The 16,241-nt window shown below is 44.4% G+C and overlaps 1 protein-coding gene across 8 annotated transcripts in view; it reads right to left on the minus strand.

The window, feature by feature from the left end:
* tlr3 (toll-like receptor 3) overlaps positions 1-15,986 on the minus strand; it is a 34,721-nt gene extending 18,735 nt beyond the window's left edge. Inside the window, exons 1-4 of one of the 8 annotated variants that reach the window (XM_041186287.1) lie at positions 4,686-4,996; positions 3,064-3,125; positions 2,718-2,981; positions 1,819-2,287 (exon numbers count right to left, since the gene is read on the minus strand). In XM_041186287.1, the coding sequence (XP_041042221.1) occupies positions 1,819-2,253 (435 nt within the window). In that variant the 5' untranslated portion in view covers positions 2,254-2,287; positions 2,718-2,981; positions 3,064-3,125; positions 4,686-4,996. Of the gene's footprint in view, positions 1-1,818; positions 2,288-2,717; positions 2,982-3,063; positions 3,126-4,685; positions 5,005-15,896 lie in introns of those variants that run through there. The other 7 variants (XM_041186290.1, XM_041186288.1, XM_041186284.1 and 4 more) reach the window with 7 other exon arrangements.
* Positions 15,987-16,241: the final 255 nt, after the last annotated feature.

Here is a 16,241-nt window from a genome sequence, read left to right on the forward strand (position 1 = left end):
TTGCACCCCCCCAAAAAATAGATAAAAAATAATAATTTAGAGCTGAAATAAAAACAGAAAATGCTGGAAATACTTAGCAGGTCTGACAACACCTGTGGGAAGGCCTATGACCTTTTATCAGAATTGGAAAAAGTTAGAAATGCATTTGAGTCAAGTGAAGGAGGGAAAAAGAACAAAAGGAAAGGCCTGTGAAAGGGTGGAGGGCCGGAGAGATTAAATGACACAATGGTGCAATGACAAAGGGAGTAGCAATGGGAAAAGTAAAGAAACAAAAGATCTGCCTAGAGTCGGTGTGAATGGCAGGATCCTGAACAGCCGCTGTCTGAGAAATGAGAGGGAAGAAAAACAAACCAGCAAAGAAAACCAAAATGGGGGTCGTGATTATGATCTAAGATTGTATATTTAAGGTTGGTACAATTTGCACTGTGTCACCATTAATAAACTCACAAAGGAATATACTGAATCAGTTCAAAACAAAAAGAACACACAGGGCTGCATTTTATGTGCCCCTGCTGGGTGTGTTTTCAGTAGGGAGGCGTGTAAAGTAGGGTGGATGCCCACCCCACCACCTTCCCACCCACCCCTGAGCTCACCCGAAATCAGCAACCTGCCCGCCATATTTTAATAGGTAATCAAGAGTCAGTTAGGCTTATTACAAAGCCAATTTACCTTGATAATACGCTGCCCACGTCATAAAACAATTGGTGTGGGCAGTCAGGTGGGAGCCGGCAGCCCGACTTTTAAAATAATTTCTTCGAAGGGTGGGAAGGAAAGGAGTTTTTATGCTCGGGAGCTGCTCTTTGCAGAGTGAGGGGCAGTCCCTTAAGATGAAACCCAACCCTTTCCTACCCACCCAGAGCCTTTAACCCACCCCACCGCCCCCTCCCTGACCTGTCCAAAGCCTCCCTGCCTGAGACTCCGGACTTACCTGGTTCCGGGGATCCCTGGGCTTTCTTCCTCCTCCTCCTCCTCTTGCAGCCTTGGCAGCGCCCACTAACGCACTCTTGGCACTGCTCGGATTGATGGTGCTGCTGGCTAATCCGAGGGGTGGAAGTCCCACCCTGCCCATTTAGCCCAGCAGCAACACGTTATGCTTACGGGGAGAGCCGGCTGGCCCCTGAAATGTCCAGCCCAAAGCAAAAGGATCATTTTTTTTTTAACCAGACTGCTGCCTACTGATTTTCTAGTTATTTATTTTTCAACTGGCATGCTAGGCTTAACACTTGAGCGTTGTAACCACAGGGCTCCTATGCATTCAAAATCTATGTTATTTTATGGATTTCAACCCAAGTATGTAAGGTTTAAATTTTCACCAGAGTAGCTTAATAAGAAGGTTGTGTGTAGAATAAGTTTTCACTGGCACCTCCAAGTGCAATTTCATTTTTGATAATAACACAAATGGACTTCCCAGTAATGGTGGAATGGTTGAAATGTTTATGCTACCCTCCATAGCTCAATTGACTTTTGACTCCAAATTTTCCCATCTAGCCCTGCTGGGGCTGGAAAACCCCACCCAGTGAAATGGAAGCAACTTCAGATGTGCAAGGTCAAACATGGACAGCTGCTTTGAAAAATAACCCGCAATATTAAGAAAGCAGTTCCGCAATATAAGTATGATATTAAGTACTTGATTATTTCTGAAAAAGAGACATGCTGTCAAAGCTTTTAGTTCTGTTAGTACTCATCAGGACAGAATCACAAGAATACCAAATCTCAAAGGGAACAATAACGCAGGAGAAGATGGTGCTGATCAGCAACTATTTATATTAAGTACTATTGCATTTTTCTATAGCCAGCTGTAGAAGTACTAACACTTACTTGAAGGCTTTTGAAAGGGTCGCCTATGATCTGCTTGATCCTATTGGACTGCAAGTAGAGCTCAGTCAGGTTGCTGCAGTAAGAGAAGTAATGTACAGACAGATGAGATAACTGATTGTGTTCCAGCCCCAGCACTTGTAGAAATGGCAGAACCTTGCATAGGTTTCCATCGATTTTAGTAATGACGTTGTATCCAGAATCCAGAGTTTGAAGCTGTCTGTACCTAGATAGTGTAGAAGCTGGCAAATACCTCAGCTGGTTATGGGAGAGCTTTAGCACTGTCATGTTAACAGGAAGGTCTGAAGGGACACTTGAGAGCTTCAAATGACTGCAATCAGCAACCAGATCTTTTATTTTACATTGATTTTCTGAGGTCAAGACATCATGATACAATGTAGCAAATCCAAAGCACAAGGTGAAAGCCTGGAAATACATTTTCACCTATTAGATGTGAAATCTTTATCTTGTTCTACAAAAGACAAAAAAAAGCACAATTATTAGCCTTCCAGCTTCTTAGTTTAAATTGTGTTTACATTGAGCTTGTGGCAGGTAATCTAAATTGATTGTTATTGTACAAACATTTATGAAATAAAATATCATGGACCAATGTAAAACTTCATAAATAATAACACCACCACACATTTATAATAATAGATTCAAGTAAGATAATCTACTACGTCATTTTGCCCAGTTAAAAAATCACATAAAGTGGTTCACAATGTTGCAAAAATGAAACAACAGTGTGGCTAATAGCCATGATAAAGAGGACATTTAAGAGCATAAGAAACAGGAGCAGGAGTAGACAACACGGTCCATCGAGCCTACTCTGCCATTCAATATGATCATGGCTGATCCCAAGCTTCAACTCCATTTTTCTGCATGCTCCCAGTATCCCTTACCTGAGGGACCAAAAATCTGTCTCTCGCAGCCTTAAATGTATTCAATGATGGAGCATCCACAACTCTCCGGGTTAGAGAATTCCAAAGATTCATCACCTTTTGAGTGAAGTCATTTCTCCTCATCTCAGGCCTAAATGATCAGCCGCTTACTCTGAGATTGAGCCTCTGTAGTTTAGATTCCCCGACCAGCGGAAACAATCAGCATCTACTCAATCAAGCCCCTTCAGAATTTTGTAGGCTTCCATGGGATCACCTCTCATTCTCCTAAACTCCAAAGAATATAAGCCTAATTTACTCAGCCTCTTATCATAAGTAAATGTATAATGTATAAGGGAGTGATATATACCTGCAAAGTAAAGGCAAGAGCCCACGCTTCTTTACTTTGAGCAGTTTTGGTTCCTATATTTTCTGAAAAAGGCGACAAATGGTAATCAGTAGCGGCTCCAGTCTCACTCATCAAAGAGTGGCATCAAGGCTCAACAAGATATCAACAGTTTATTAAAACCACAACACTAGTTAGCAAAACAGGACAGCAGGCACCGTTCTGCACACAGCAGAGTTAGAATAAAATAAAAATAAAACATATTACTGAACCTCTCTTTGGCAGCTGCCAGGGCCACTGAAGGTTCCTGTACCCCATTCCCCATTGCAAACCCATTTCTTAAAGGGGTTCTCAACAGGTATTAAGCCTTCCATTAACATATTCAAAGTGGCCACCAGAGACTCAAAAATGTACCACTTCACTTTGAAGAATCCCATCATCTAGCCTTTTCCCATTCCATCAAACTTGTCAATATTCCCTTGCAAGCTTCCTTCAGTTCTCAAAATTATTTAGTGTTTCCCATTTTAGTATCTTCTGCAGTTGGATGCTACTCACTTTCGCCCTAAATCTAAATCATTGATGTGCAGCGAGCACAAGTGGTTTCAGAACAGAACACACTTGCACCCACTCTAAACGGACCTTAATTCCCATTCTTGGTTTCCTTCCGTCTAACCAGTTTTCAAACCCGGTTTCTTACCGTTCCCCTAATCTCACACCCTTTAATATTTTCCGATAGTCTCCACTGGTGAAAGGTTTTCTGGAAGTCTGTGTACACTCCACCCGCATTTCCCCCAACCACTGTACCCATTAAAGGACTCGATCAGGCTTGTGATGCGCAATTTTTCCCTCTGAAATCTGGGCTTGCTGGTTGGAATTGGCCAATAATAAACACGCCAAAACAGATTATCTCAGCAATTATCTCAAGGCTGTTTGTGGGACCTTTCAGCGTGCAAATTAACTCCTGCATTTTACAAAGTTGAGGGTGTTAATAAATGCTACACGTTGTTATACCGCTGCCCACAAAATAACATTGACTCCATTTCAAAAGCAATTGTTTAGGTCAGTGGTGCTTCGGGAGCGTTCTGAATGTATGAGGGGCATTATATAAAATGCCAGTTCTTTCTATTAACTCCAGATTCTCTTAAAAGACATTAGTGACAACGACATTTGGGCTCTGGCGCCACTGTTATAAGACAGGTAAGCTCCAGTCCTACTGTACTGGGAGTTGTGAAAGTCGCTGTCATGCCCTGTAATATCTCGATGTGTAAAATCTATGTACACACAACTGTCATATCACTGTGGACGGCGATGGCTCTCACAGTTTTGTAAAAGAGGCACAGAAACGAGGATGCTCCGACTAAGATGTTTTGTTAAAGTTAAAACCCAATTCGTTTCACAAAACGTAATGATTATCTTGTATGATATTTGCAATTCGACAAAACAGTGCTCCTGCCAACGTGGATCTGAATTTATCAAATACCAGCGCACGCAATTTAGGCGATGTTAAAATTGTGGGCGAGCTTATCAAGACAAAGGGCCTTCTTTGGTTCAAGTGGCCCACTGAACTTTTCACGGGGAGTCAGCAAACTCCGCAGGATGCGGGTGCCCAGCCCCTGGGCTGTTAGCCGCCTGCAGCTCCTCCTTACCTCAGTCTGGGGCTATCAGCCACGATGCCAGTGTACCTGCCACTTAGCCCTTCAATGAGGCTGAGGCGAGGGCAGTGACACCTTGATCCATGTTCGCCGCACCTCACACAGCAGTCTCCGCTCTCAGCTGCTCTGTCCCCTTTACACCGTGCCCGGGTGGTGGGGGCGGAGGAACAAGGCTAAAAGTTGCTGCTCACATTAAGAGGAAGCTTGCTTACATGCCATGGGTTATCTCCCCTAAGCGCAGTGTCATAGACATTCGTAAACCGCGGGATATTTTTGCCAGCTGGATGGGCTAATTCCCTTCCCTCACTTTCACTTTCGAGTAGGCAGGCATTCTGGGAGGTGCGAGCTCTTATCGCTTCTTTTCCAAACTCCCCTATTGGCTACCTGCAGGTGCATCAGCTACTGTTGCAAAGAGTTGTGAACCAATTGGACACTGTGGGCACCAAGAAATGACCCACATCCATAGCATTGAAGGAGCTATTGCTTCTCACTGGAATGTGGCATAGGATGCTTCACATAGATAGGAGCAGAAGGCCCATTCAACAGGGCAGTGCAGTGGGAACCCTTTTTAATGCTGCTCATTGATATAAAAATCAGCAGTTGGTGTCAATTTCGATCATTAGAACAAAAGGTCAGTTAAAAGATCTGATGCCTTGAAACTGAGTGGTTTTGGTAAGGCATTAGGGGTAGAGACAAGTTGCATTGGTTGTTCTTTCAGTAACGAAAGGCCATGGATTAAGACCACCGCCCGAGCAAAAGTTTTGGAGAAATTTTTTGATGTAGATGGCTTTTTAAAAAATTTCTTTCGTAGGAGGTGGGCATCGCTGGCAAAGCCAGCATTTTTTGCCCATCCCTAAATGCCCCTGAGGAGATTGTGGTGAGCTGCCTTATGACGTGGAATGTTTTACCAGACTTAGCGACAGCAGCAGCATTTATAAAGACTTTTGAAACAACTGATTGGTACTAGAGAGCTTGAATTTTGCTGAAAAGAGGGACATGTCACTGAAGCTTTTTGTCTTGTTCTCATCAGGACAAATGCAAGAATGCCAAATTTCAAACCATCTCAACAATTTGTCTGCCACAGGAGAAAAGGGTGTTGATTGGTTGGCAAGAAGATTCTAATTGGCCAAGGCATTGCCATGAAGAAAGCAATGAGGAGCTATAGGCTCTCCAATCTCTGGGATAATTCAAAAAAGGTGCAAGGCTTGAACATATTCTTTTTGTTTGCAGAGACCGGGTCTCTGTGTATGAATATATGCCACTTCTAGCAAGCATAAATGAGTCACGTTATGAGCTTGACTGATTATCTTAACTTGGTCATTAGTGTAGCTATTACACTAGCTATTACTCAGGATTGCTTAGCAACATTCAAAAACTTTATAAAACAAAGTAGAAAAATATTTTTTATAAAAGGAAGACTTGCATGGATATAGAACTTTATATATGACCACCAGAAATCTCAAAAGTTCTCTACAGCCAATGGAGTACTTTTGAAGTGCTGTCACTGTTGCAATGTAAGAAATGGTGCAACCAATTTAAGCCTAGTAAGCTCCCATAAACAGAAATATGACAATGAGAAAGTTCAATGAAGAGTGTAGGAGGGCAAGCCAGGAGCAGCACCAGGCATACATAAAAATGAAGTGTCAACCTGGTGAAGCTACAACACAGGACTACTTGCATGCCAAACAGTGAAAGCAGAAGTGATAGACAGAGGAAGGCAATTCCACAACTAATGGATCAGATCTAAGCTCTGCAGTTCTGCCAAATCCATTTGTGAATGGTGGTGGACAATTCAACCATTCGTTGGAGCAGGAGGCTCCACAAATATTTCCATCCTCAATGATGGGGGAGCCTAGCACAGCAGTGCAAAATACAAGGCTGGAGCATTTGCAATAATCTTCAGACAGAAGTGTCAAGTGGATGATCTATCTCTGCCTCCTCCTGAGGACCCTACCATCACAGGTGCCAGTCTTCAGCCAATTCAATTTACCCCATGTGATATTAAGAAACAGCTGAAGGCACTGGATAGTGCAAAGGCTATGGGCCCTGTAAATATTCTGGCAGTAGTACTTAAGACTTGTACCTCAGAGCTAGCCTCACCCTTAGCCAAGCAGCTCAAGGACAGCTACAACACGGGCTATGCGGAAAATTGCCCAGGTATGTCCTGTACACAAAAAGCAGACCAACTTTCTGGTCTGTGCTGATAATGACGAGTAGCATTTGCACCACACAATGACCATCTCCAACACATGAGAATCCAATCATCTCCCCTTGACATTCAATGGCATTACCATCGCTGAATTCCCCACTATCAACATCCTGGGGGTTACCATTGATCAGAAACTGAAATGGACTAGCCATATGAATACTGTGGCAACAAAAGCAGGTCAGAGACTAGGAATTCTGTAGCGGGTAACTCACCTCCTGACTCCCTAAAGCCTGTCCACCATCTACAAGACGCAAGTCAGGGGTGTGATAGAATACTTTCCACTTACCTGGATGAGTGCAGCTCCAACAACACTCAAGAAGCTTGACACCATTCAGGACAAAGCGGCCCACTTGATTGGCACCTCATCTACCACCTTCAAAATCCACTCCCTCCACCGCTGCACAGTAGCAGCAGTGTGTACCATCTACAAGATGCACTGCAGCAACTCACCAAGGCTCCTTCAAAAGCATCTTCCAAACCCATGACTCCTATCACCTAGAAGGACAAGGGCAGCAGATGCATGGGAACACCACTACCTGGCCTGGCTTGGAAATATATCACCATTCCTTCATGTTGCTAGATCAAAATCCTGGAACTCCCTTCCTAAAGCATTGTGGGTGTTCCTACACAACATGGACTGCAGCGGTTCAAGAAGACAGCTCACTACCACCTTCTCAAGGGCAAATAGGGATGGACAATAAAAATGCTGACCTAGCCAGTGATGTCCACATCCCATGAAAGAATTAAATAAATAAATAAATAAATAAATAATCTGTTTTCCTGTGATCTGGATTGAGGGATAAATATTAGCCAGGGCGCTGATAACTCTCCTGCTTTTCTTCGAAATACAGCCATGGGATCTTTTACTTCCACCCAAGCAGGCAGGTGGGGCCTCAGTTTAACATTGCACCCAAGAGGCAGCACCCACTCATTAATGCACTGGAGTACCAGTCATTATTTTTAAAAAAATTCATTCATGGGATGTGGGCTTTGATGGCTGGGCCTGCATTTATTGCCTATCCCTAATCGCCCTTGAGAAGGTGGTGGTGAGCTGCCTTCTTGAACCGCTGCAGTCCATGTGGTGTAGGTACACCCGCATTGCTGTTAGAAAAGCGAGTTCCAGGATTTTGATCCAGCGACAGTGAAGGTACGGCGATATATTTCCAAGTCAGGATGGTGAGTGACTTGGGGCGATCTTCCAGGTGGGGGTGTTTCCATCTATTTGCTGCCCTTGTCCTTTTAGATGGTAGTGGTCATGGGTTTGGAAGGTGCTGTTGAAGGAAACTTGGTGAATTCCTGCAGTGCATCTTGTAGATGGTACACACTGCTGCTACTGTGCATCGGTGGTGGAGGGAGTGAATGTTCGTGGATGTAGTTCCAATCAAGTGGGCTACTTTGTCCTCGACAGTGTCCAACTTCTTGAGTGTTGTGGGAACTGCACTCATCCAGGCAAGTGGGGAGTATTCCATCACACTCCTGACTTGTGCCTTGTAGATGGTGGACAGTTTTTGGGGAATCAGGAAGCGAGTTACTTGTCGCACAATTTGTAGCCTCTGACCAGCTCTTGTAGCCACGATATTTATATGAACATTGTGCAATCACCAATGAACATCCCTACTTCTGACCTTATGATGGAAGGAAGGGCATTGATGAAGCAGCTGAAGATAGTGAGAATAATGCATGAAAAGTTGAAATTCACATCGGGTCAGTGATTCTATGTTGATTGCATCTGTGAAGACTGTGACAGTGAGCCCCATGGAGAAGCAGGGTATAAGCAAAAATAAAAGCAAAATACTGCGGATGCTGGAAATCTGAAACAAAAACAAAAATAGCTGGAAAAACTCAGCAGGTCTGACAGCATCTGCGGAGCAGAATACAGTTAACATTTTGAGTCCGAATGACTCTTCATCAGAAGTAGGGTATGACTGGCAGCAACCGTTGGACTTCCATGTTTAACTGTGCATGTGTGGATGCTAGAAGTTGCTGTCCATTCACACAGTAATGACAGCAAATGCGTTGACAGTTTCACCGTCATTACAGCAGCAAATTCCAAGCCATTGGCTTTGGGGTCCCCAATATTTATTTGGCGAACGTTTTTCCTCATCCAAGACTGCAAGTCAAACAAGCAGTATGACAATTCTGAGACAGTGGAGGGGGTGAAAGAAGTGGTTGGCAGGTTTGAGCTGGGCACAAAAGGAACAAAATGAGAAAAGAAACCATTGAACAATCTCGAACACCAAAACTACTTTATGTATCCACAGAAACCAGCAGTCAGTCCGAAACACTGAACGTGCCCTATACGCCCGCAGAGCCTTACATGAACCACAGCACTGTTGAACACAGGTTTAAGATGGTGAAAGAGTTAGAAGGGGACAAGTGGTGCATAAAGAGAAAGGGTAAAAAGATCATAAACTGAAGAAAATAAATATAGAAATCAATAAATGATAAAAAACACAAATAAAACAGGAAAACAATAAAATGTGTAAAATAAAGAACAGGAAAACTTTAAGAGGAAGTGGGAAAGGGGAGATCAGCCAGGAGATGTGAAACCCATGCAGGCTGCTGTTATTTTTTCATCTGCATTAAACTCGTGATACCGGTCCCACAATTAGGTAATAATGGCAAGCTGATCTCACCCTGGTTTAGATGAATTGCCTGGCTCTCAATAACATTTTTCAGGAAAGCAATTACTACCAATTTTGTTTAATGCTGGAAAAATAGCATTATTTTGACAATGTTTCAGCTTTAAAATATTTTTTAAATGTTGGGCTAGAAATCCAAATGTGCAGTGTCCATTTTTCAGCTGCCTTGGAAAAGAAGGAAGCAACAGTCAGAAGAGAGATTTTTTTCCAACCTTTACTCTTTGCATAGAATTAATTAGAGTTTGCAGCACAGATACAGGCCATTTTGGCCCAACCACAAGCTACTCTTTTGTTTGCTGCCAGTGAAGTACTGGTGCTGGGTGGGTGTTGCACTGTTGGAGGTATCATCATTCAGATAAGACATGAAACCAAAGCTTTGTCTACACTCTCAGATGGATGTAAAAGATTCCATGGCACAATTTGGAAGAAGAGCAGGGGAGTTCCCCTGATGCCCTATTCAACATTTATCCCTCAACACCAACACTACTAAATCAGACAATCTGTTCATTTATCACATGGCTGTTTGTGGAAATTTGCTGTGCCCAAATTGGCTGCTGTGTTTCCTACATTGTAACAGTGACAGGTCTTCAAAATTACTTCACTGGCTGGAAAGCACTTTGCAGCATTCTGGGATTGTGTAAGGGGCTGTTTATATGTTTTCCTTCTGTTCTCCCTATTCTGATTCATGTTTACAAGGTTCTCCAGTCTGAGAATGGAGGTGTATCATCACAGATTGAAACACAAATTCCATTGACAAGAACAAGGAACAAAGAACAAAGAACAAAGAAAAGTACAGCACAGGAACAGGCCCTTCGGCCCTCCAAGCCTGCGCCGATCATATTGCCCGTCAACTAAAACATTTTGCACTTCCGGGATCCGTATCCCTCTATTCCCATCCTATTCATGTATTTGTCAAGCTGCCTCTTAAACACCACTATTGTACTTGCTTCCACCAACTCCTCTGGCAGCGAATTCTAGACACTCACTACTCTCTGCGTAAAAAACTTGCCCCGCACATCTCCTCTATAGTTTTCTCCTCTCACCTTAAATCTATGTCCCCTAGTAATTGACTCTTCCACCCTGGGAAAAAACTTCTACTATATCCATGCCACTCATGATTTTGTAAACTTCTATCAAGTCACCCCTTAATCTCCGTCGCTCTAGTGAGAACAATCCGAGTTTCTCCGACCTCTCCTCATAGCTAATAACCTCCAAACCAGGCAGCATCCTGGTAAACCTCTGCACCCTCTCCAATGCCTCCATATCCTTCTGGTCATGTGGCAACCAGAATTGCACACAATATTCCAAGTGTGGCCTAACCAAGGTTCTATACAGCTGCAGCATGACTTCCCAGCTTTTATACTCAATACCCCTGCCAATGAAGGCAAGCATGCCATATGCCTTCCTGACTACCTTATCCACCTGCGTTGCCATTTTCAGTGACCTGTGGACCTTGGTCATTGACCTATAGTAGTCTCTCATAATTGTAAAAACCCCCATACAAGGTGGAAGAATTACCAAGGTTTAATCATTTCTTGAGGGGAGCAGAGTCACACTGCTTGGGTTAAGAGAATCATGGAGATTAACAGCATAGAAAGCAGCTATTCATTCACCTGCTCTTGTAAGAGAGCTATCCACCTAGTCCCATTTCTGGATACTCTTTTAACTGAGTGTCAGCTATGGCTCAAATCTTAGCATGCTTACTTCTGAGTCACAAAATTTTGGGATTAAGCACCACTCCAGGGAGGTGATAGTGTAATGATATTGTCACTGGATTAGTAATCCAGAGGCCCAGGATAATTCTCTGGGGACCCAGTTTGAATCCCACCATAGCAGAAGGTGGAATTTGAATTCAATAAAGATCTGAAATTAAAAGCCATTCTAATGATGACCATGAAACCATTGTCAATTGTTATATAAACCCATCACTAATGCCCTTTAAGAAAGGAAATCTGTTGTCCAGACCCACAACAATGTGGTTGACTCTGAAATAACCTCACTCCGTTGTAACAAACCACTACAAAGTCACAATAAAGGAATGAAACTGCACGGACTTAGTCACTGTAGACTATAACCGCAATCTCAGCCCTGTCCACCCTCCAAAGTCCTCCTTACTAGCATCCAGGGGCTAGTGCCAAAATTGGGAGAGCTGTCTTGCAGGCTAGTCAAGCAACAGCCTGACATAGTCATCCTCATGGAATCATATTTTACAGATAATGTCCCAGACACCACCATCCCTGGGTATGTCCTGTCCCACCAGCAGGACAGGCTCAGCAGAGGTGGTGGCACAGAGCAGAGCTGATAGAGGTATACAAAGTAATGAAGGGCATAGATAGGAAGAAACTTTTCCCCTTAGCAGAGGTGTCAATAACCAGGGGGCATAGATTTAAGGGCAGGGGCAGGAGGTTTAGAGGGGAATTGAGGAAATGTTTTTTCACCCAGAGGGTGGTTGGAATCTGGAACACACTGCCTGAGGGGATGGTAGAGGCAGGAACCCTCACAACATTTAAGAAGTATTTAGATGAGCCCTTGAAATGCCATAGCATACAGGTCTATGGGCCAAGTGCTGCAAAATGGGATTAGAATAGATAGGAGCTTGATGGCAAGCACAGACACAATGGGCCGAAGGGCCTGTTTCTGTATTGTAAAACTCTATGACTATGACAGTGGTATACAGTCAGGAAGGAGTTTCCTGGGAGTCAACATTGACTCCGAATCCCATGAAGTCTCATGGTATCAGGTCAAACATGGGCAAGGAAACCTCCAGCAGATTATCATGTACTTCCCTCCCTCAACTGATAAATCAGTGCTCCTCCATGTTGAACACCACTTGGAGGAAGCATTGAGGGTGGCAAAACACAGAATGTACTCTGGCTGGGAGACTTCAATGTCCAACACCAAGAGTGGCTCAGTAGCACCACTACTGACCGAGCTGGCCAAGTCCTACATGACACAGCTGCCACCCTGCTTGCCGCAGATGCATCTGTCCATGACAGCATCGGTAGGAGTCGCACAGTCGTGGAGACGAAATCCTGCTTTAACATTAAGGGTACTCTCCATTGTGTTGTGTGGCACTGCCACTGTGCTAGATAGATTTCGAACAGATCTAGCAACTCAAGACTGGCCATTCACGAGGCGCTGTGGGCCATCAGCAGCAGCAGAATTATACCCGTACACAATCTGTAACCTCATGGCCTGGCATATCCCCTATGCTACCATTACCATCAAGCCAGGGGATCAACCCTGGTTCAATGAAGAGTGCAGGAGGGTATGCCAGAAGCAGCACCAGGCATACCTAAAAATGAGGTATCAACCTGGTGAAGCTGTAATATAGGACTACTTGCATACCTGACAGCATAAGTAGCAAGTGATAGACAGGGCTAAGCGATCCCACAATCAACGGATCAGATCTAAGCTCTGCAGTCTTGCCACATCCATGTCATGAATGGTGGTGGACAATTAAACAATTCACTGGAGGAGGAGGCTCCACAAATATCTCCATCCTCAATGATGGGAGAGACCAGCACATCAGTGCAAAAGATAAGGCTGAAGCATTTGCTACAATCTTCAGCCAGAGGTCCCCAGCATCACAGATGCTAGCCTTCAGCCAATTTGATTCACTTCACTTGATATCAAGAAATGGATGAAGGCATTGGATACTGCAAAGGCTATGGGCCCTGACAATATTCTGCCAATAATACTGAAAACTTGTGCTACAGAATTCGCGGCGCCTGTAGCCAAGCTGTTCCAGTACAGCTCCGACTCTGGAATCTACCTGGCTATGTGGAAAATTGCCCAGGTATGTCCTGTACACAAAAAGCAGGACAAATGCAATCTGGCAAATTACTGCCCCATCAGTCTAATCTTGATCATCAGTAAAGTAATGGAAGGGGTCATCAACAGTGCTATCCGGCGGCACTTGGTTAGCAATAACCTGCTCAATGGCACCCAGTTTGGGTTCCGCCAGGACCACTCAGCTCCTGACCTCTTTACAGCCTTGGTTCAAACATGGACACAAGACCTGAGCTCCCAAGGTGAGGTGAGAGTGACTGCCCTTGACATCAAGGCTGCATTGGACACCATCAAGCAGCCCTAGCAAAACTGGAGTCAATGGGAATAAGGGGGAAAACTCTCTGTTGGTTAGAGTCATACCTAGCACAAAGGAAGATGGTTGTGATTGTTGGGAGGTCAATCATCTCAGCTCCAGGACATCACTGCAGGAGTTCCTCAGGGTAGTGTCCTCGGCCTAACCATCTTCAGCTGCTTTATCAATGACTTTCTTCCCATTTTAAGGTCAGAAGTGGGGATGTTCGCTGATGATTGCACAATGTTCAGCACCATTCGCAACTCCTCAGATACTGAAGTAATCCATGTCCAAATGCAGGAAGATCTGGACAATATCCAGGCTTGGGCTGACAAGTGGCAAGTAACATTTGTGCCACACAAGTGCTTGACAATAAACATCTCAAACAGGAGAGAATCTAACCATCTCCCCTTGACATTCAATAGCATTAGCATCACTGAATCCCCCAATATCAACACCCCAGGGGTTAGCATTGACCAGAAATGGAGCTGGACCAGCCATATAAATACTGTGGCTGCATCAGCAGGTCAGAGGCTAGGAATCATGTGACTAGTAGCTCACCTCCTGACTTCCCAAAGCCTGTCCACCATCTACGAGGCACAATCAGGCCCAACACGGTACTCACCCTTCCTGAACGCAGCAGGTCGTTAAACCACTTGCAGCAATGGACCCAGGTGTGCCCCACAACATCATGGCTGCTGACACCTCCTCCCAAGCTCTTTTTATAAGGTGCGGTGGCCCCCTCCTTCCATTCTTGGGGACAAGAGTGTCCCTCCTGGCAGCCACCTCCTCCAGGAGGATTGCAAAACACTCATCGGAAAACCAGTAGGCCGAGTGCCCACCTGACCTGCCCTCCTGCCTGGACTCTGCAGCCGCACTTGAAGCCATAATTTCCTGTTGACAACACTGAAGATGTCTTGATCACTGGCAGCCTTCCAGGGTTTGACTGTGCCGTTTTTCAACCGGCCCCAGGTCGCCATTGGGCCTAGCGGCCAACAGGCCCCTGCCCCTGCCTGCCCCCGCCTGCCCTCTCATTCCCAACCATTGTTGATCTGCTTTTCATGTTGGGGGGGCCTTAATTGGCCCGCAAGCATCAAATTGTGGTCAGGGCCGATCGCAGATGGCAGCACTTTTCCCAGCAGCTCCCGGGCCCACCAATCATGCCTGCCCACCGAGCTCAAGATTCTGCCCTACGTTTTTCAGTGACAAGTGTCAATTTGGACAATTTGCAGCTTCTGCTCCCCCAGTCATATCAGTTTCCTTACAAGTGTCACATGTTTTAGATAGGATGAGCTAAATGCATCACTCTGACACTCTTGTGAATTCATTCATACGTTTTGCATTTCATTAAAAATAAATTGCTTCTTGATAGAAATATCTTTTCCCTTTTTTGATTGAAATGCCTCTGTATACAAGACAACATATCTCTCAGGGCACTTTAAAACAATGACAACCTCATTATTTGTCCCTTTTGTTTATCACACTTCCTGTGCAATATTTCTGCTCATCTCTATGCCATGCCAAATAACGTGAAAACTGCACCCTCCCTATCTTCCTGAACACTTGCGCCATAGTCTTGGGGTATCTACAGCATACACTATTCTTCTAGTGCAGATTGTCCAGGAAGGCACATAATAAAGGGTATGATAGCATAATGGTTGTTACTCGCCGGGTAATCCACAGATCAGGGTGACCAACTCTTATGAAATAAAATAAGTGAACACTTTGACCATGGGACCGGGAGAGGAGTTTGCTGATGACCAATTAATTCGGAGGAGTTTGGGGAGTTGGGTATGGGTGACCATAAAAACAGGGGGTGGCTGTTGACCATGAGGGTCAGAGCGGCGGGATGGGGTGGGTGGTGGGGTTTCTAGTGACCAGAAGAGCAGAGGGGGTGGTGGTGGTTTTAAACAATGAAAACTTACAGTTTATCTTATGGAGTCACAACATTATCTCTCTCTACCAACTGACTCACATGCTTGCAGTATCATTAGATCACTCAGCTGAGACTCCCAGGCTCAGTCTCCCTTAAGGGATGTGGGGCAAACAGACAAAATAAAGGACAATCCCTTAAAATACAGGACGATTGACCACACTGCCAGAGGCAGGGGCTAATGATCTGCAGACATGAGTTTGAATCCCATCACCATAGCTAGGAAATTTAAATAAATAAAGCTGAAATAAAAATCTAGCATCAATAATGGTGACCATGAAACAAATTGTATCTTTTTCACTAATGTTCTTTAGGGAAGGAAATCCGCTGTCCTTACCTGGTCTGGTCTTCATGTGACTCCACACCCTCAGCAATGAGGTTGACTCTTAACTGCCCTCTGAAATGACTGAGCAAGCTATTCAACTGCTTTCAAAAAGGTGTCTCACCATCACCAGAGCAATTAGGGAGGGGCAATAAATGCTGCTCTTGCCAACGGTGGCCATATTTTGTGAATGAACAACAAAAAAGTGATTCATGCCATTACTGTGTCAAACCATCTGGGGTCATTTGTGCTGCTCTGCAGTTATTCTTGCCCAAAGAAGTGTTCAAATTAATCATCATCAAAACCCTGTGACTGCAATTTTCCAGAACGCATTCCTGTTTTCTCAGCACTACCAATTAA

This window comes from Carcharodon carcharias, chromosome 4, assembly GCF_017639515.1.
Source record: "Carcharodon carcharias isolate sCarCar2 chromosome 4, sCarCar2.pri, whole genome shotgun sequence".
Classification (NCBI taxonomy): domain Eukaryota; kingdom Metazoa; phylum Chordata; class Chondrichthyes; order Lamniformes; family Lamnidae; genus Carcharodon; species Carcharodon carcharias.